We start from the raw sequence: 21,156 nt of genomic DNA, 5'->3' as shown, positions 1-21,156 counted from the left end.
CACTTTTTTTTATATGATCCAGTACGTAACATGTAACAATATATTTATAACCATTCAGAACAGCTTTGCAGCCACATAACATAATATTAGCATTGTGGTGGCAACATTTGCACAATTATTTAATGGCATGTAGCTACTATTAGAATTAATCTGTTTTCCCTGGCGAGCATGAAGACTGAGGATTTGGAGTGCATTAGTGTAGGTCTGAATCAGAGCAGGCGGTGGAGAGACAGGGATTGAGAGGAAGAAAATAAATGTGAGGTAGGGAGGAGTTTGTTTCGCAAACATACATGTATGTACAACCCAGACAAGAGTGGAAGGAAAGCAGGTGTAGGGCACAAAAAAGGACACTATTGCACAAATATATACTGAGACAAAGCAAGACATGGAGTTTTGTGAGATATTAAATCAGAAGCATAGTCTAGACTGTTGTGGTAATCCAGGACACAAGCAGTACTGAGAACTAAAGAGATCATCACAACCTCACAAAGACATATGGACAGGATGGGGGCCAGTCGTCCACTATCTAATGCGCCCAAGGGTAAGTAACAACAGCCACAATGGAAAGACTGTCTGAAGGATGTACATTTTCATGTACATTTTCTATTCTCAGATTCACTAAGTGCTGCAATAGAGGCCATCAGTGTGAGCACAGAACTTGTTGAGGAGGAACTAAAGCCATATTTGGACACAGTACTCAATGCTGCCATAGAAAGAAGTGAGTATTTCATGTTTTTGTTATATAATTTAAGATTTAGATGATTTGTTTGGGACTGGAGAAGTCAAGAGTGTGCATGTATTCATGTAGACATGCATACTAGTTGAGTGCTTATGTAACATACACCAGGCCCTCTGAGTATTATACAGGATGCTATATTTTGTGGCATTTCTTAATATATTATGCCTTTGTAAAGTAGTTTCTTTTAAAGTAAACTGAAACCCATGTCAGTTGGAAAGTGAGAAACCATAATTAACACATCAACAAGGATAGCTGTGAGAAGGATACGCAACTCCTGTGGATTTGAAAACAGAGACGCTCTAATCCGCATTTGTTTCTGTGAGAGGCACTGAGTGACAGGAACGATTAGCCAGACTGCTCCTTTGTACACAAGCAACCAGGTGGCCAGCTGTGAGCGACCTCTGTTGTTTATGGAAACATCATTTGTTAATCTGTGCATATGTTCTCTGAGGACAACTGGATAAGAATGGACTAGCATGATGCACACAATTTATCCAATTTGTTGTACTTTCAGAGGGTTGGGGTATATATTCAGAACTGTTTAAATGTTTGAGGTACACACATTAAATTGATCAAAAAACAGAGTAAAGAAAGTATTTTAAATAAATACTGTTCTTTTGAAGTTTGTATTCATCAATGAATCCTAGAAAAATGTCACAGTTTCCACAAAAATATTTAGTAGCACAGCTGTTTTCAACATAATAATGACTTTTTCTTATTGGAACATATTGGAAAGTTCATGTGCTAAAAATTCAGCTTTGCCATTACAGAAATAATTCACATTTTAAAAAATATTTAAGTAGAGAATGGTTATTAATTGTAATCATATTACACAGTATTATTGTTTTACTGTATTTTGTATCAAATAAATACAGACTTGGACACTTCTTTCAAAAACATTATTACATATTACTGACCCCAAGCTTTGTGTAATATGTTGTTCCTGTCCTAGATAAAGGCATATCAGAGCAGGTGGTAGAAAGTGGGATTCTGCCTGCTCTGGCTCAGATTTTAAGAAGAAAGAGCACGCTCACTACTCACACGGCCAGACTGGTAGCTGAACTGGCCAGAGATGGTAAGAACAAATGTATACAAATATAATGCATTTGTTTGTTGGTGTAGCCTTGTGGTTAAGAATATGGGCTGGGCTGTAACCGAAAGGTTGATCTCAAGAAATGATCCATAAACAAGACCTACACCTTTTTCTCAGGTTGCTTGTGGGATTGCTTTTATAATAGGTTGCACTGGATAAACTGCACATTTTTTCAAATAATGGGAGCTTCACAGAGTATTGACTGATTATTAATTCTACAAATCCATATTTTTTTAGCTCCTGTGAGAGAGCAATGCTTTGAGACAGGGATTGTATCTGCCCTTGTGACCTTACTGCTAAGCCAAGACCAGGACCTTCTCCTGCACGTTAGCCAGGCCATCGCCAGGATTTGCTATGACAGCAGTGAGTGAACCTAAACTTTTGCCCTGTTCTTCTAACCACAGGTCTTAATGGCGGTACTGATGTGAGAGGCATTAGTCATACTTTAGTATGTCATTAAAGGTGCCATAGAATGCATTGATACAATATTTTAAATTGTACTCTGATATCTACATAGAAGGTATGTGGCTTAGATAAGTGCAAAAATTCTCCAGAAACGGTTTTACATGTGCATTTACAACCTTAGGATTTCTCCCTAGAATGAAATGGTCTGTTATTGGCTTATTTGGAAGGGTCATGAATAATAATGTTGAGCTCTGCTCTGATTGGCTGTTTCACAGTGCGGCTCAATGTTGAGCTCTGCTCTGATTGGCTGTTTCACAGTGTGGCTCATATCAATAGCTCACAGGAAGGAAACACAGGGAGGAAAAATGTATATTTCAGTTCTTTCTCTCACAGTTATATCGTAATTATACTGTATATAAAATGCGGCCATCAGGGAGCTGCTATTAATATGCGGGGCACTGAAACTGCTTTCAAATGCATGATCGCTTTTTACTTTCATTTTCAAGATCACACGAACTCTGTTTATACTATGGAGTGGCAGTACTTACCACATATTTTACAAGATCAGATGCTTGTCAGTGGTGCTCAGGATCTGTAAATCATTCGCCATCATCCTCAGTCATCTCTCCTTACTCTGTTTCTGTGGTAAGTGAAATCTTATGTACTGCAATGTAACAGGCTACCGCTAACAAGAAGCTAACCATGGCCCTTTAGTGCCTTTCCCCTGCACAGCCTGGAACATAACATTTATTTCCATGATCTGCCATTTTCGCTGTTGTCCTTGCTTGTTTCTTCTCAATAGCTGCAGAACTTCTGAAGATTCGGCTGGTGGCTGGCCTAGAACATGGGCGGGTTTATGCAAATGTTGGGGGCGTAACTATTAGTGACCCCGACTGTTATGTCACAGTCGGTGTTATGTTCTTATTCCCCTATTTTTCAGTGGTCTTTTTTATTCACAAGATTTACATAAGAAGGAGGAAACAATAGTGTTTGAGGCTCACGGTATGTCATTTTCATGTACAGAACTCTAATTATTCAACTATGCCAAGGTAAATACAGTTTTCCATTCTGTGGCGCCTTTAAATAAGACTCAGATTTTTTGATAACATTTGTAGCACCCTATTTACAATAACAAAGATATTAACCTGCAGTTGATCTGAATTGATCTGTTTCAGAGGCATTTTGAATCTGAATCTGAGATGATGTGACTCAGATGTGTAGTTTCAGAAAATAGTTCAAATTTCTTAACTAAAAGCTTTTCGAGAATGCATCAGTTTATCATTGGCAGCAATAGTGTATTTGGATGCTTTCTGTATTGTGATGTTGCTGGAACAGGCACTGTTCACGAGTGCTCAAAAGCTGTGTGAACATTGTCAGATAATATTTAACTGTAAAATATTTAATGGCAGGATTTTGAGGGAAATTACCTTATCCATTTCGGCAAACATCAAGAGAGATAACACAAGCATAGATTTTTAAAGGGATACTTTACCCAAAATTGAAAATTGTCATCAATGTTTTTTTCTTTTTTTGTCTATCCAACAAACTTAAAGGGGTTTCAATGTTGTTTTTATTCTTCCAAATGAGGGATGATGCCAGAATTTTGGGGTCCAGTATCCCTCTGATAAATCACAGATTTTTAGGAAAAATTGGAAGCTAATTACAGTCTAGCAATCTGTATCTTGATGCTGACCATTGACTTTGGGATTTAAGAGATTATTTTCTTGCCAGACTTGCAGCAGGAGCGATTCCTGAGGCTCGGAGCTGTCCCACGACTGGTGTCGGTTCTTCTCCAGTACCATGAGAACGAGGCACTGCTGAGCTCTTGCCTTCTAGCCCTTTGTGACCTGGCCGACATGGGCAAAGAAGACGGCTCCATGCTCTCCTGGGAGGAAGGGGCGTATTTTGGCGAGGGGGAGCGGGTTTTCCGTGGCACCTCACGGTACTCTTTCGGCTTCTCTTCGGCTGTGACGGTGGTCAGGCTGAAACAATGGACTAACGGCCAGTACTCTGTGGCAGTAGAAGTGCTTCAAAGGTGCTCCACGATGCTGTGGGGCGCAAAAAACGGCCACCAGACTGGACACCGCTTACCAAACTTTGCCCACCTAGGCAGCTGCCCCAAAATGTATAAAGTTATCAAATGCTCAGTGAAGAACATTCCAAGAAACAGGAATCTGAGGGCAGCAGTGCTTCATACCCTCTTGTGAGGCTTCATGGACTCAGAAAATTAATGACCATCTGAGGTGGCCTAAACCGGTGATCTGGTGTAAACCACGTCCCAACATTTAAGGAGCTCATTTCAGCCATTCGTAATAAAGAATGGATCTGAAAGCACAAACATAAGAATATAACTGCTCTCAGTTTCCTATATCTCAGACGTGTTGTGTCCAGGCAGTTTAAGTCCTACAGATCTACGCTGGCTGTACATAGAACATGAGAACAGGTGGACGCCGAGCTGCAATCTGCTAGCCTTTCTGAACTCTGTGATTAGTCCATAAGAGGCCTTACAGTAGTGGATTATCCAGACCCAGTGTTCAGGGTCAGAGCAGCTACACGCACCCAGGTCACAATATGCAACCATGTTGCAAAATGCACCAGATTAACAGATGAGAATCGTGACTTATGTTTACAGTCTTTGGGTCCAAACACAGTCCATTTGAAAGCAGGCTTAACTAAGCAGTGTTACACATAATTTGGTTTTAAATTTCATTCTGGACTGATAACTGCAAAAAGTTGATGTCCATCAATAATCATGTAGAAAACCCCTGCTAAATTGGCCTATACCATATTACATGCATGTAGGCCCACAGACTGAAAAAAGTAGAACTATTAAGAGAATATTAATATCGTGTGGCTAGATTTTGCTTTTGTGTAGAGTAAAACTTGCTACACTACTGTTCAAAAGTTTGGGGTTGGTAAGTGTTTTATTGTTGAATTTTCACTTATACTCACCAAGGCCGCATATACAGTATTTTCTTTTAATCAAAAATACAGTAAAAACTGTAATATTATGAAATATTATTACAATTTAAAATAACTGTTTCTAATATATTTTCAAAAGTAATTTATTCTTTTGATGGGAAAGCTGAATTTTCAGCAGCCATTACTCCAGTCTTCAGTGTCACAAGATAATTCACAATTCATTCTAATACGCTGATTTGGTGCTCAAGAATCAGGATTATTTGATAAACAGCAAGTTTAAAAGAACACCAATTATTTAAAATAGACTGTTTTTGTAATATATACTTTTTACTGTCACTTTTTATCAATGTAATGCTTATTATTATTTTATAATGTAGTGATCCCAAACTTTTGAATGGTAGTGTATGTCCAATTTGTGAGCGAATCATTCAATAAATCAATCAAACCAGTTAACAGATTGGTCTGAACGATTCAGTATCAATCTCTGTGACCCTACATAGGAAAAGAGGATTGAAGAATAGATGGATGGATGCAAATCAAAATCTGAACCCAAATGAAACAAAAATCTTACCCACTATTCATAAACAAATGGAATGGAAATGGAAATTCATGGGTTAAAGTGTGAGAACCCTATGGTACAACTGGACTGTATTTTTACCTCCTGCATCAAGTCACGCAGTTGTTCTGATGGGCTTTGAGGAGCAAACTGTTATTTAAAATAATGTAATTAAACACAAAGTTCATTTTGCTATCAATAAACCTTTTCTTTTGACTTTGTTTAATTCCATTAGATTTTCTGACATCAGTCGTGTACTGAAAAAAAAATCACTTCCACCTCAAAGATAAGAAAAACGGCTACATTGTTTTCAAAGAGAGGAGGGAGGTGGCATTGAGTTTGTAGCATGTTGTTCATTGAGGGCCCTGTACTGTGTCAGCGGATCCCAGTGGGTGCCATTGCTTGACCAGCTCCTGTGGTTTGCTGACCATGTCGTTCCAGTGTTCCAGTTCTCTGCCCCTCGCATACATGAACGGCCCAATAACCACAATGCCCAACAACACTGCCAGTAAAGACAAAATATAGTGACTGAGTACAGATACATAGGTATATTAGAATGGTGCCTTTAAAATAACTTATGTCTAATGAACCAGCATATTTATTTGATCATTTTTAAAATGATTTCTAATTATTTATGTGACCCTGCTCATAAGTAGCACAGGTATATTTGTAGCAATAAACCGTATGGGTCAAAATTATCGATTTTTCTTTTATGCCAAAATCATTAGGATATTAAGTAAAGATCATGTTCCATGAAGATATTTTGTAAATTTCCTACCATAAATATATTAAAACTTAATTTTTGATTAGTAATATGCATTACTAAGAACTTAATTTGGATAAATTTAAAGGGGATTTTCTCAATATTTAGATTTATTTATTTATTTTGCACCCTCAGATTCCAGGTTTTCAAATAGTTGTATCTCAAATAAAATTGACCCTTATAACTGGTTTTGTGGTCCATGGTCACATATGATAATATCAGTAAAAAAAATTGAGTGTAATTGAAAAATTACCATGATCAACTTATCAATTTAATTAGTGACCTAGAAATAGTGCAGCATCTTTAATATGTGTTACTCATTTTACATTGATATTTGTTTGTTTGAAATATTTCAGAAATTGTGTGCATTTTTCTTTGTTGTCACCAGTCAACCAGTTGTGATCAATCAAATTTGGGTTTAGTATTATTTATATGCTATCATAGTTTTTATTAATATTTTAACAATTTTTATTTTTATATTTTAAATTTGTTTTTTGTTGTTTGTGTTTGTCATTTTTATTAGGGTTTTTCTTTCTCCAAAATATTACTATTTAAGTTTAATTTATTTTTATTCCAGTTTTAGTTAAAGCTCAGGTTTTTTTTTTCAATTAGTAATTGTAGTGCAAATTACATTTACATTTAGTCATTTAGCAGACACTTTTATCCAAATCGACTTCAAAATAAGGACAATCAAAATCAGCAAAAGAGCAATGATATGCAAGTGCTATATGACAAGTCTCAGTTAGCTTAACGCATGTAGCAAGTTTTTTTTTATTATATAATAAATAAATAAAAAACAGATTAGAATAGAATACAAAAAGATTAGAAAAACTAGTGTTAGTATTTTCCTTTTAATTAAAATTAAATCTCTTAGTTACTTAGGCAACATTTCTTATTTTCATTTAGTGTAAGTTTTTCCATCTAATTATATTTTTTTTAATTAACAAAGGTGTTTTTAATAGTATTAGCTTATGATAATAACCTAGTTTTTATTGGAGGTTTTTAAACACTTTAATTTTGGTTCCCTCTAGTATTTTTAATTTAACATACTACTTGGTCTTATATTATTTCTTGGAAATGACTGATTGACAGTTACCGGGTTCCTCTGTGCTGGGCTGCTGGAGCTGTAGGGTCAGACAGGCCGTGTCCAGCTGCATGGGGAGGAGCCTGAAGGTAAGCCTTTCATTAAAGGATGGATTATTTCCTTTCGCTTCAGTGGTCCACTTGTTCCTCACCACCTGAGTATGTATCTTCAGAGAAACCTGGGCGCACACACCTGTACCATCCGTTTTACATGCAAGTTAAAGGTTCACAAAGACACTATTGTATTGTTTATTGCTCTGTTTCTCACCTGCATCACTGCAACACTGCAAACCTCGCGCTCGTATAACAACCACAGTGAGGCGGTGCAGGGACTCATTGTAGTTCAAAGACACCTGGATGTCACCGTTTTTTGAAAGGGGCTACAACAGCAGTAAAAAGAACACATTGGTACAGCACTCTTTCCCCAAAATCTGATAAAATTTTTACCCTAAAATTAAAATGTCATTTTTTACCCTCATGTCATTTCAAACCTGAATGATTTACATTCTTCTGTTGAAATTTTTTATTTTGTGTTCCACAGAAGAAATTCACACAGGTTTGGAAAGACATGAAGATGAGTAAATGATGACAGAATTTTCATGTCTGCGTTAACTATTCCTTTAATATTAAAATGTCATACTTGATCACTTTCACTGTCCAGATCCCTCCACTGCACTTTGCCTGCCGTCTCCTTCAGTTCAGAATATCTGAGTGGGATCAGGACTTGACCTACAAGATGATGCTTCTTCTGATGGTCCACAGTGTACATGCTCATACTCAGAGAGCACTGGTCGACACAGCTATTAGATACCTGTTAGAAGGCATAGGAATCAGCTTACAGGCCTTATTTTGACTGTACCGTTCAAACGCTTGGGGTCAAGATTTTTTTTTTATTTATTTTTTTTATTTATACTTTTATAAATTTATAAAGTTGAATTTATACTTCAACTGAAAATCAACTGACAGTAAAGACATCTATAATGTTACAAAATAATTATATTTCAAATAAATGCTGCTTTTGAACTGAAATAAATGTATTGCCATTTCCCCAAAAATATTAAGATTAATTATTGATAATAATTGGACATTTGAGCACTATTGCAGATTGTTTTGTTAATAGTTTGAATTCATTTTATTGTTATATTTTATTTATTTGTTAAAGTTTTAGTATTTTTGTGATTTTGTCACTTGTATTATATTAATGTCTATAAAGTTTTTTTTATGGTTTTAGTTCTAGTTAACTATAATAACTGTGTTGAGCACCAAATTAGCATATTAAAATTTTTTCTGAAGGATCATGTGACGCTGAAGACTGCAGTAATGATGCTGAAAATTCAGCTTTGCCATCAAAGGAATAAATTACATTTTATAAATATATTTAAATAGACACCATGAATTTTAAATTGTAATGATATTTTACTGTTTTACTGTATCTGGACAGATAAATGCAGTCTTGTTGAGAATAAGAGACATTAAATAATATTTCATAAACATTAAAACAATCAGCAGCTTGTTTATCAGCTTGTCACAAAACTTGTACTGAATATGCTCAGAGGAATGACTCAGGAAACCTGCTTGCAATGGCCAGTAGATGGAGACATCAACTATGAAATTTCTTCTCTAATTTAAAAAAGGTTCTCCATTATTTAAAACAAAAATGTTTTTGAAAATAAATTCACAACCAAATCATGAAACATTAGTTAAATGCACTTGTATTTCCATGTAATGGGGAAGATTGATGATGTACTCACATACAGAGAGATGAAGACTGCCAATGTTTATCAGGAGAAACTCTTTACCTGAAACACAAAGGTGTCGTTGAACTGCGGATGACAACCTTTCCATCGTGCTTTGGCTTGACGGTGTCGTCGGTCATCAGACGGTAACAGCTGCAGTTTTACCAGTGTGACATTACCCTGGCACAGAGCGGGCAGGTTAGCAGCACGGAGCAGAGACACCACCAGCTGCTCTCTCTCCTGCTGATACCGCAGAGCGAACCACAGACGAACAGCTGAGCCATTGGGAAGGGCCCATTCACTGGGCTCCTCTGGGAGCTGGTACAGGTCTGGTCTTATGCTGCCCAGGGGGAACCAACCTCAAGAGCCAAAAAGAGCAGAATGAGAAACAGACAGTCAAAGCATTCTCTTTATACTTCCTTTGTATCATTGTTTCTAATGCCTATATTGCAGTCCTGACATACTCCCTACTTTTCAGAGAGCCTCGCTGGGTGTGCAGATCTGGATGGAGTTCCCATTCCTCAGCATGCTCTGTTTCTTCTTTCCCCTCTTTTAGTTGGGGTGTTCTCAACCCAGTGTTCACCCCAGTGTTTAGTCTGGGGTGAACATCACCTGAGCTGTGAAAATTCAAAGATAAGAATGGGTAGATGCACTTCATCCCACATTTCATAGGGAATGCTAGAAGAGAGATCAGTGCCAGATGTCACACTTTAATTAATTAAAATATGTTTTTTTCTATTATATTATATTTATTGTATTTTATTTTTTTATATTATTTATTTGCTTATTATGCTTATTTACTGATCTCACATATTTAAATGGGAATTTTTATATCCATTTATTATATTTATTTTATATTTGTAAATTATTTATTTACTGTGGCTTATTTACAGTCACAGATGTCACATATGTTGTTATTAAACTGAATTTTTATATCTATTTATTATTTTTATTTATTTATCTTAAAGTTTTATATTATTTATTTACGCATTTTTTACAATTAAATGTTTATGTCTGCATATAATTTTATTAAGAAATAAAAATAAGCAAAATAAGTAAATAAGTCTATAATAAATAACTTTTTTACTTTTTCATTGTATCATTTATTTAGGCTACTTATTGTGTCTATTTGTTTACTTAATGTTTGTATGTTTATTTTCTTAATTATACTTTTATATCTGCAGATAATGTACTGTGTATGCAGATTAAAAATTGAATTAGGATAAACTAACAAACAAACAAATAAATAAATGCTATAATAATAGCTTTTAATATAGTAACATAAATTAATCATTATTATTATTATTAATAGACATTTAATTAGGAAATACAAATAAATAATGTAAACATTCACGTTTCAGTAAAGTAAAATGGGTGACATCTAGCACCAATCTCTCCTATAACATGAAGGATTGGCTAAAAAAACTGTTATACTGCTAGAGAAAATGTATTCATGCTCACAAAACGTTATTAGCCCTTGTGACTAGTCCCTGCCTCCCTTTACTGCAAAAAAAAAAAAAAGCCCAAGAGCTTGGATAGGATGTTTTTATTCAATTTGTTCACCTTACATTGCAATGATACTGTATACAACTGTTATTTACCCATAGCTGCTGCTCTGTGATGTCTGAAGCACTGGAGTGGTGCATCGTGGGATTGTGGGGGTGGTAGGTATCAGTCCCCTGTAGAGTGTTTGAGTTTGTCTCTTCCTCCACAGTAGACACACCGATAGGCCGAACAGCAACAGGAACAGAAATGCTGCAGACAGTCCACAAGCCAGTGCTACAAGTGGATCTAATGGCACAGACACAAAACAAACTCAGCGGCCAGTCACCCTCCCCTCTCACTCAGTGTTTCATACAACAGAGAACATGGCTTTGCATTAACTAAACCTGCTGTGTGACACCATTGGACAGTCTCTTTCTCTCATGCCTTTTAAATAGACGTGTCAAGTGTCTTGTGTCAACACACTTTAGTGGAGACCTGCATGCAAGAGGTGGAGCACATTGTGTTTTTGCTGCTCAAGAAACAGTATTTCTAGAGCAACAACCTGTTTTCTTCTTTACTGTAGGGGATTTACTGCAGCCGCCTGGAGGAATACAGTGCGGGTGAACCAGAACTTCCTAACAGGTATTGTATTCATTTAATACAACTCATAGTTTAGAAATTAAAAGTGAAATTTACATAAATCTTGAATATTATATAATAATATAATAAATACTATATTATAGTATATATTTAAGGCTTGCTGTGCTTCGTATTTGTGCTATGTATGTATTTTTTCAGATTTTATAGAAAAAAATTCATTTTAACATATATTAATTATATTATATTCTATTGTATTATATATATATATATTTGTAAATCTGAAAATAATTCTATAGCTCGTTTGCTTACTTTAACATTTAATTAGTAGGCCTATACATATCCATGTTTAAATATGAGATAGTTAACTCAAAAAATAAAACTCTGTCACCGTTTACTCATGCTCATGTCGTTCCAAATCTGTATGACTTCCTTTTTTCTTTGAAACATTAAAATATTATATTTTAACTATTGTCCATACAGTGGTCAATGGGCTCTGGTGTTGTTTTGGACCCCACTGACTTTCATTTTAGGATAGATCCATTCTTTAAAATATCTACTTTTGTGCTCAAATGATGACAGAAATTTAATTTTTGGGCGAATTGTCCCTTTAAATAAGCTTTTGAAATGCACAGTTGTTTCTCCGATGGTAACTACTGGTATCCATAAGCTAAAAGGGAGAACTTGTATATATGTGTTAAAGCAGCATACTCTCATAATTGTGCATTTTAAGGGCACTTTGCCTCACTGGTCAATAATTGTTCAATAGCACATGAAGATTATTAGTGTACAGGGGTTAACCATCTGCTCAGCAGTGTCTAATAGCATATCACATTAGCACACACAGAAATACATGTCGCTATGACAGCACTAGACCCTCATGTCTGGCAAAGTAAGCCTTGGTGCAAGTAACATATATGTAATAACCTGTCTGGAGCAACTTACATTAAGTCGTTTAAGATGATCAAATATGTGCAGCCTGGTAAAACAAACAATGGTGTCTGTTTGTCTTAAAGATCCACTATCACATAATAATATATCTGTGTAAAATAGGTCTCAAGTATAGTTTGTACAACAGTTTCCAATAATCTTCTACTCACCAGACATGGATGGCCACAGTCTGTCAAACTCCTAACTGAATAAAGTCTCTCTTTCTCTCCAGTAGAGTCAGTGTGAATCACCAATCACCGGTTTCTCATTTTGCTCAGAGGTCGTCTCATGGGCGCTCTTCCTGATGTCCCATTGAGATTAAGCTGTGTCTTCTGACAGCCTGGTCACCCTACAGTGCATGGGGTACCACAGACCCCCTGAGGCTTCCCAGGATAGTTAATCAACACCGAGCACTGGCTCAAGCAGGTGAGCGATATGAGCTCTGCCAGTTGCAGTACTTATTTCCAAACAAACACAAAACCTTGATGCAGTCCAGTGAGCATACAAACTGTGACTATTTACAGTCAATTAGCAAGCTAAAATGACTTCCAAATAAAAGTGGCAATTGCTGAAATCTATTCTGAAATATTTAATTGAATGGATGTGACTTCTGTAACATGATTTGATCTCAGTGAATCAGTTATCACAGGGCTCATAGACTGTGGTTTAATAACTACAGATTGAATGTTATGATGTCTGCAACAGCCTAGTTTGCAATTACTAAGCGTTAATGAATAACTCTTGGAGAACAGGGGAAGTTTATCTAGGCTGTAATCAGGCAACACGTCTGCTGTTCCCACAATACCTCTAAATGTGGTTAACTTGCATGGAGTTTCAAGACATTTGATTGCAATAAAAACACAAGTTACTTACTCTAAGCTCATCTCAGATACTTTATGTAGTAGCAGAAACCTAAATGAATTGAGTAAATTCCAATAAAATTTTGATGTGTCAAAGTAACTAATGTTGGATCTTGGCTGGAAAGAGCTAGCTAGCAACAGTGCATGTTAGCACCTTAATATCTAGTCCCATGCAAAGCATGCTGGGAACCCTGTCCAGTTTCAGATTATGTCAACAAAAATATTAATCTAGTCCCAACACAAATGGATTTAGTAAACTGCATTTTAGAAACAAACAGTGCAATGAAGTTAAGACAAATTGTTTAAGCATTTTTTTCAAACCACACATCATGTTCTCACGCAGTGAAAAACATATCGCGGAGCAAAGAACAATGGACAACATGGAGGACAATGACAACGTGCCGACAAAACAGAGCAGGTTACTTTTGGTATGAAACAAAGTCTCTTAAGAGTGAATAAATCCATTTTGTGGCTCTTTAATGTGTCGTGACAGATCACGGTGGTGCCTCAGTTCAAGCGGCATGTGAACAGATCATCTCTTCCTCTTTACTAGTTATAGCACGAAATAAACATGAATGAACATCAGAAGGTATCTTGTTTCAACCGTGGAAAGACTTCAATTAACCATTTTTCAAGTTCAAGTCCACCGATGTTAATCTCGTTAATACTATCCTGTCTGGTTTGTTTGTTGGACAAAATGGCAGATTCAGCTTTATGATTGGTCAGATCACCTGTCAATCAAGATCCTGGCGAAGGGTGAATCAACTTACTTTCTTGTCATTCCAGACCCATGTGTTTCTTAATTTATCTGTGGAACACACACACATACCAAAAAAAACCCCAGAATTATTTGTATATATACTTAAAGTCATTGGGAACCCCAGCGTTCTTCAAAATATTTTCTTCTGTGTTCTGCAGAAAAAGGAAAGTCATACAGGTTTGAACCGACATGAGTCGTATAACACCATTTTCATTTTTGGGTGAACTATTACTTTAAATTGACTTCAAGGAGTCTTGTCTAATATAACATTAAATTAAGGCTGGGCACAAGGGTTTATAATTACAGTGGAAATACACCTGACACAACTGATTTAATGTACTGTATCACCAAATAGACAGCATCTGTGTTATTATGCCAACAAAATGTCATTACAGCAACAGGTCCCAAATGTCTCCGTAAATAGGGGGAAAAAACGTTCTGGTTTGTTCAAGGGCGAGTAAAAACATAAACAATGTAACTTCAGCATGTTTTTACACAAAACAACATGTCAGGATTCTGCCTTTGCATAGCCTCTGAACTGGAGTTATTATGGAACAGGTGAGTTTGTGATGCCAAGTATATGGACAGGTGATCAGAAAGATGAGTCACAGACATATATCATATATCACCACAGACATATATGGTTTCCCGGCACCACAAGCCCTTCTTTCAAAGAGACTGTTTTCATTGTTCCCATGACAACTTAAAAAAAAAAAGACATGATGAAAATTCATTGGGCTCCTATTGAGCATGGCTGTTTCTATAGCAACAGGAAGAGAGAGACGGGATGAGTAAGCGGCAGGAGCTACGAGTGTGTGAGAATGAACGTGTGTGTAAGAAAGATAGAAGACAGAGTATTTATTGTATTGATTTGGAAAGATATCTGATTTCCTTTTGTGACATCTCAATAGTACCTAACTGTTCTTCCTATACATCCCACTTCTCATCCCATACACACACTTTCACACAATTGCTCCCCCCCCTCTCCCCTTCATTGGGCATACAACTCTCCTTGCCTCCCACCATTTCTGTCTGTGTGCCTTTGCACCTCCTCCCCCCTCCACGGTGGATTTCCTCTCTGAGAGGGTGTGTGTGGTGTGTAATCAGATGACAACGACTGATAATCCAGCAATACACCCACTCTGTCCTGTTCACTTATAGAGGAGCAAGAGAACAGGAGTGGAGGAGAGGAAAGAAGTGAAGGAGGTGGGATCCGTCTGGGCAGAGGGGAAGGAGACGAGAGGAGGAAGTGGGAGGTATGTACGTGTGCATGTGTGTATAGAGGGAGGGAGGTTGTTGACTTACCTGTGGCCATGAGGAAAACCGCAGCTGTCTTCATAAAGCAAGTGCCGTTCAGTGTGAAAGGAAATGGTAAAACAAGGCTTTAAAAAAGGGAAGTGAAGATGACAAGGAAGGAAAGACAAAGGGTGACACAAGGTCTTGACTGTATCATGTATGTTTGCTAATAAAACCAAAAGGTGAGATCTTTCTTGTTTGGTTCTCTTGTAGGGGATGACAGTTTCACTGGAGCATTTATATTTACGTGTGTGCATGTGTGTGTGTGTGTGTGTGTGTGTGTGTGTGTGTCATAGGCTGGGGCCAGTACAGGTGTATGGTTGTCTGCAAGGATGTAGGTTAGACTGTGGGTTGAGGTGGATGAGGAGGGTTAGCAGTGAACACCTTGCCTATTATTTTTAGATGCAGTGGGAAGATAAGTATCGTGTTTTCCTATGATAATTGTGGAGAGATAACATCTGTAATTCTGTTAGAGTTGTGGTCCTTTTTACAGGTTATATTTGAGATTTGTTCTGCTTTATTATTATTATTATTATTATTTTGTAACACTCACCAAATGATATATGTCTTAGTGTTAAATAATGTTAAAAAAAAAGAAAAAAAAAAACTTGTTGAAAACCAGTTGCACAGTAGTGCTACCCTGCAGATACATTTTATGATAATATAATTTTTGTAGATTTTCTGCAGTTTTGTGATGGATGGTGAACACTGGCTTTGGCACACATCGGCTTTCTGTTCCCATAGAACCAAATACTTTTTCTTGAGAACATGGTATCTGAATTATAGACTGAATTTTAGTGCAAAAGTCTATTACACACTTAGGTAGATGAAAGCATAGTCAAGTTCACTACAATGTTTAAAAAATAAGCACACAAGGGATCACAGATTTGTAGAACTTTGTGAATGTTGTGTGTTCCAATTCTACAGAAATCTGCTGAGCTTTCTTCAGAGTTCTGTATATGCAGATTCTGTGTGGGCATCCTTGGAAATGAGATTTATATGGTATGATTCAGCAAGTAGTCACAGAGACATAAACAGATGGTGATGGCCTAATGATTAAGAATCCGAGCAGATAACACAAAGGTTGCAAGTTTATTTCTGAGTTCTGAAATGCCAGTGTCTTTGAGGCACTTAACCTCTGGTTGCTTCACAGGAAATATTACTTCACTTAGTGCATTGCAAGTTGTTTTAAAATGGCACCACTACATTCTATAGTTACGGACAGTATTGAAGTGTGCCTTGAATAACTGTACAGATTAGAGTGTGAGTGTGTTGTAATATGGAGTCAGCAGTATGTGTGTGTTGACAGTAGGGAGTGACAGACCCAAAAATGTCTCCCAAAAAATCTGCTGGAGTGCCTGAAGTGTGATGTAAACATGAACAGGCCAGACACACATTCACTCATTGCTCTCAAGAGTTCCTGGAAATGAGAAACACACTCTGACAGTAATGATTTGAAGTCCATACCTTAAAGTATGGCACAGCTTGTAAATTTACAGTAAACCTACTGTCCTTATGGGACCATGTGGAGTGGAATCAGCCACCTGTGCTGGAGCACCATGTGGATTAATGTCCTTTTAAGAGGAGCTGGCATTCCCATGTTGTAGCTAATGATCTTAAGACTGAAATGGGGCTTATCTGTCTGTAATCTGGTCTGTCACTCAAGGGAGAGATAACTAGGCATCCCCGTGTCCTATTCACTTTAATCTATGTGCTGTAAGGACAAAAGAAATCTCAGCTTTATCTATCGTAATAGTAAACATTTACATTTATTCATTTAGCTTAGTAAAGGTTTACGGGTCTTCAATGGATTGCCTAGTAGACAACTAAATAGAGGAAAATTTGGTGTGCTTCTTTCATCTTAATTAATTTATAATGGTTTAAAATGTGTTGTGTAAATAATAAATATTTAAATATGAATCATGCACTTTTCATAATTAGTTTATAACTGTATGTCTCTCTTTACCAGTAGATTATTCACTATGGAGGAAGGACAAAGACCTACATCTAAGATCTACCTCCCAAGCATCAGTCTTGGATCTGCGGATGCTGAAACAGTGGAGGACCATGAGTTACCAATCATTTCTTTATCCAAAAGCTCAACAGAAATGGTGAGTGGACCTCCTCAACGAACGGAGCTGGCATGGTACCGTCAGAACTTGCGTAAGAGCATCAGCAGTGCAGCATGTACTCAAAGGCCTATCAGTCTGGGTGGACCATCGACAGGAGTCCCTGTGAAAATTTGTGATCATGAACAGGGGAGCATGTGCAGTGGCAACAGCACCCCTGATACTGTAATCTGGCATGGAGGACCTGCAAGATCCTGGAGCGTAATGGAGGACTCGCCCAGAAGGACTCCAACGCAAGATCCACTCTTGGGGCAAAATCAGGTCCATAGTGGTGTGAAGTGTGTGCCACACTCACCATCCACAAATAGGGATTTAAGGATGAAGGGTCTGATGTGCAGGGATGGATGTTGTCCATGTTGCGGGCCTGCAGAGAACCTGACAGGGTGCAGCTGTTGCAGAGTGCCTTGTAGAATGAGTTCTTCGGGACTGAGAAACAACTTCACACCACAGGGAGTGAATACAGAAGACCATGCTCAGAGCAACTGTGAAAGTCATCATTTAACTGCATGCCACAGATCTACCTGTTCTGGTCACATGATGAACACTGCCTGTTTGAGAAGTACTTGCAGTGTTGTTCCATGCTCTGGACATTTGATATCACGGCCACCTTGTGCAGGAAGCCCTTGTGCAGGACAAAGATCACTGCTCCATTCAGGCTTGCTCGGTTTTCCACCACTTGTGTCCTCAGTCAGTGAGACCAGACTTGACAGCCGCAGTATAGGGCATTGCTGTGGATCCGAGTTTAGGGGGCAGAACTCTTCTTGCTTTCGACTAGACAGTACAGGCCAGACTGTTTTTAACAGGACAGTCAAAGATGCCACTACCATGACTTCTGACCACAAGCTCAGAGATGTTGGTGTGCAAACCGTGTCTGATTCCCTTGCTTTCCCTCTTTCTCATGTGTTTCCTGAAATTAGTTTAAGAGCAGATCCTATTTCAGACACACCTACGGAGCACATGTGTCAAAGGACCCCTGTGAAGGAGGTGGAATGGGATGCTGAGGGTATGACATGGGAGGTGTATGGTGCAGCTGTGGACCCTGAGGAGCTTGGCCTAGCAATTCAAAGGCATCTGGAACTTCAGATCAAAGAGACTGCAGCTGCTGCAGCTGCGGCTGCTCAAACGCAAGACTCCACGGACAATGTCAGCAGCCTAGCTCTGCAGCCCAGGCGACGGAAGAAGAGCGAAGGCATTATAAGAACACTGCGCAGTTCAGCGTGTTGCTCTAACCCCAGTACTATGGGAGACTGAAGTGATCAGCGAAGGGCCGGAGATTGCCTTTTCAGTTTGTGGATGCCTAGGTTAGGTAAAGAAAGGTACATGCTTTTCCTGGAAGATGGAAATGGATTGAGAATGGCCTGTGGCATATATATTTATTTAGCTAAAGCAAATTATATCTCTAAATATTCCAAAGCCTTGTCTGCTTAGTTGAAGCTATTAAAGCTCCACTATTGGTTAGATAGAGCAGTGATGTTCAGAGATACATTGCAAGCGTTGCATAGAGCTACCATTCAAAGTTTACATATAATGGGGTGTTTCTACCTTACTTCACGCATGGCCTTGTCCCTGTCTTGACCTACTACGTATCTTTTAGATGCCCCTTTTTGCCCAAAATGCCAAAATAAAGATTTTGGTGAGCACTGAGTATTGTAATTTTTTTTAAATGCTATTTATAGGTTTAAAATGTCTGGTTGTACTTGTTGGATTTTGTCAAGCAAACAACAGATTACTGAAAATTAGCTATGGGGTACATTAAAATTAGCAAAATCCTTGGACACCCTGAAGGGCTCCCTGGAGTATGTTCTGAAGGCTACTTCTAGTTAGTCTACGCACTAGCCCTCAAATCGCGATGGATTTAGATTTCTTTGTTTTCTGGTCTCACAGATTCATGGTGTTAAACCCTTTGTAGTCAATAATAATAAACCAGTAGCTACTAAATGGCAGAAATTTAATCTTCGTTTTTTTTTTCACAGATTCAGTGGCTATAAAAAATATAATGTACAAACAACTATCAATTTACAACAATCTATGTTGTGACTGAATTCACTGATCTTGATGCAAATGGTGATTGGTCCAGTGGCGGTTTTACCTGGTGGATTAGAGTGGGTTTAAGGCCAAAATCAATCCACAGAGCTAAAAATATGAATGCTCATGAGGTTTGTGGGTGTGTAAAGCTAGGTTCTTATCAGGCCTACTGATGATTAGCAAATATAGACTCAAGGTCAATGTTCCTGCACTTATATAGTACATTATGAGCTAAAACTAAGCCCCAGTCCTGGTTCTATGCTCAGAGACGATCTCAGACAATTCAAAAAGTAAAACGTACATTTTGATTTTGTTGCCAAAATCTGACGTGAAAAAACAATCTTTCCACCACTTTCATGTCATGATTTAGCCTGATAATGAAGAATATTTTTGTGGTTGCGTTCTATTTAGAAAGTGTAAGGACAAAGATAATTATGGCAATTTTCACATCATTTTATATATTCATAAATCTTTTTTGTTATATAATATTGTTAATGTTTAAAGTTTGTTCATTATAATGTTAAAAATATTAAAGTTAAAATGGTTCATATCACATTCAGTGTAATAGTTTGACTGTTTTTATGTATATCATGATCACATGCTATACCATAACTATATCTTATTCAGAATCAGTCATGATTTTGTGAAAGTTAGGGATTGTATTTAGAGCAATCTCTATCAATAATGTTTAGATTATATTCATTTAAATAGCTGAGACCTATTGTTGGTAAGTAAATGTGTAGAATCTCTGACCAAATTGACAGTATGTGCTGCACAAACTGCTTTTGTTTTTCTTTGCCAAAGCAATCTTTTTTTTTGGACCAGAGCATTGTGATTTAACATGATATAGATATTACTGGATCAACACCTTACAGTATGATGAAAACAAGCTTTATATATATGCTTTCTACAGCAAAAACTACACGTGTTTTAATATTGAGAATACTGAATGTCTTGAAAAATGTATGAGCAACAATAAAATGTTTGATAAACAATGTTCTGTGTCTGTTATTTTAAAACAGTAGTTAGATTTATTTGCCGTAAGACAAGGGGATTTCTCATTGGCTCACTGGCAATGGCATTTCCCTTTGTTTGTGAAGGATATAGACAAAGAGAGGGGCAGGAGAACATGTCAGAAGGTCCTGCTAAACTTGGTGAACTGTGTTCCAGTAGATTGCCCTGGACATTTCCATGGCTCTTTCATTGTAACTTTGACCAATTGGATGAGCAGGCACATTCCCTGGTGTTGACTGCCCCTGAGCAGGTGCTTCCTTCTGTTTGGTTTTGTTTTTCCTTGCCGTGCCGTATTTCACAGTTTGGAGTAAATACTACAGGTGAGGAGGGACACGTCATAAGCAATCATAATAAAAATCCATTCAGTCTGAATACAGTAACATAGTAATATAGTAATTAACATCTCAGCATCTCCTCAAAATCTGCTCCACCAGAAGAAAAACCCTTAGTAGGTTTCACAGGCCCTGTTGTCAATGTATTTTGGTTCTTATGCCCCCTGCTGATAACATGAGAAACATATTAAATCAACACTTACTGTAAATCACTATACTGTGGAAACCTTCGGTCCTTTCCTATCTTGTACTCAGGGAAGTTTATCTTAAGCTCGGAGTAAGAATAATTGTAAAACCTATTATGAAAATAAAGTGGTGTGTAGTGGTTTAATGTTGAGCTGAAAAGTTACATGCGTATCTGCAAGGTACAAGCTAAGAACAATCATCATTGTGCCCTTGATCAAGGCTCTTAATGCCCAAGGGGATTGTTG

At 37.4% G+C, this 21,156-nt stretch overlaps 3 protein-coding genes across 7 annotated transcripts; 2 read left to right on the top strand and 1 right to left on the bottom strand.

Moving 5' to 3' along the window:
• The first annotated feature begins 280 nt into the window (after nt 1-280).
• LOC306857381 (rap1 GTPase-GDP dissociation stimulator 1-B-like) lies at nt 281-5,939 on the top strand. The gene is made up of 5 exons (XM_079397304.1): nt 281-541; nt 614-718; nt 1,692-1,814; nt 2,070-2,195; nt 3,969-5,939. Exons 1-5 carry the CDS (start codon nt 496-498, stop codon nt 4,442-4,444), a joined length of 876 nt encoding a protein of 291 aa, XP_079253430.1. The 5' UTR covers nt 281-495; the 3' UTR covers nt 4,445-5,939.
• Nucleotides 5,910-12,741, bottom strand: LOC306857380 (synaptotagmin-15-like). The gene is made up of 8 exons (XM_079397303.1): nt 12,480-12,741; nt 10,899-11,088; nt 9,769-9,914; nt 9,361-9,656; nt 8,202-8,372; nt 7,830-7,941; nt 7,575-7,754; nt 5,910-6,217 (listed from the first exon to the last, which is right to left on the bottom strand). Exons 1-8 carry the CDS (start codon nt 12,484-12,486, stop codon nt 6,069-6,071), a joined length of 1,251 nt encoding a protein of 416 aa, XP_079253429.1. The 5' UTR covers nt 12,487-12,741; the 3' UTR covers nt 5,910-6,068.
• Nucleotides 11,017-20,368, top strand: LOC306857379 (uncharacterized protein). Of its 5 annotated transcripts, XM_079397301.1 has the most exons (5): nt 11,159-11,290; nt 11,366-11,424; nt 12,542-12,735; nt 15,091-15,185; nt 17,195-20,368. In XM_079397301.1, exon 5 carries the CDS (start codon nt 17,208-17,210, stop codon nt 18,603-18,605), a length of 1,398 nt encoding a protein of 465 aa, XP_079253427.1. In that variant the 5' UTR covers nt 11,159-11,290; nt 11,366-11,424; nt 12,542-12,735; nt 15,091-15,185; nt 17,195-17,207; the 3' UTR covers nt 18,606-20,368. The 5 variants fall into 5 exon arrangements, with proteins under 5 accessions (XP_079253424.1, XP_079253427.1, XP_079253425.1 ...); XM_079397298.1 differs by having other exon boundaries at nt 11,017-11,424; XM_079397299.1 differs by having other exon boundaries at nt 11,264-11,424; nt 12,545-12,735.
• The last annotated feature ends 788 nt before the right edge of the window (nt 20,369-21,156 follow it).

The sequence above is a fragment of the Barbus barbus genome (assembly GCF_936440315.1).
Source record: "Barbus barbus genome assembly, chromosome: 38".
Classification (NCBI taxonomy): domain Eukaryota; kingdom Metazoa; phylum Chordata; class Actinopteri; order Cypriniformes; family Cyprinidae; genus Barbus; species Barbus barbus.
Note: the sequence above shows the minus strand (reverse complement) of the source record. Positions and strands in the feature narration are given on the sequence as shown.

Excerpts from the sequence above, each read along its gene's own strand:
- LOC306857379 (XM_079397298.1), top strand. The coding sequence starts at position 17,208 with ATGGAGGAAGGACAAAGACCTACATCTAAGATCTACCTCCCAAGCATC.
- LOC306857380 (XM_079397303.1), bottom strand. Across the intron at positions 8,373-9,360 it reads ACGACACCTTTGTGTTTCAG|GTATCTAATAGCTGTGTCGA; the intron begins GTAAAGAGTTTC and ends GCCTTCTAACAG. Across the intron at positions 7,755-7,829 it reads GCAGTGTTGCAGTGATGCAG|GTGTGTGCGCCCAGGTTTCT; the intron begins GTGAGAAACAGA and ends CGGATGGTACAG.
- LOC306857381 (XM_079397304.1), top strand. The coding sequence starts at position 496 with ATGGACAGGATGGGGGCCAGTCGTCCACTATCTAATGCGCCCAAGG. Across the intron at positions 719-1,691 it reads CAATGCTGCCATAGAAAGAA|ATAAAGGCATATCAGAGCAG; the intron begins GTGAGTATTTCA and ends TTCCTGTCCTAG. Across the intron at positions 2,196-3,968 it reads CAGGATTTGCTATGACAGCA|ACTTGCAGCAGGAGCGATTC; the intron begins GTGAGTGAACCT and ends TTTTCTTGCCAG.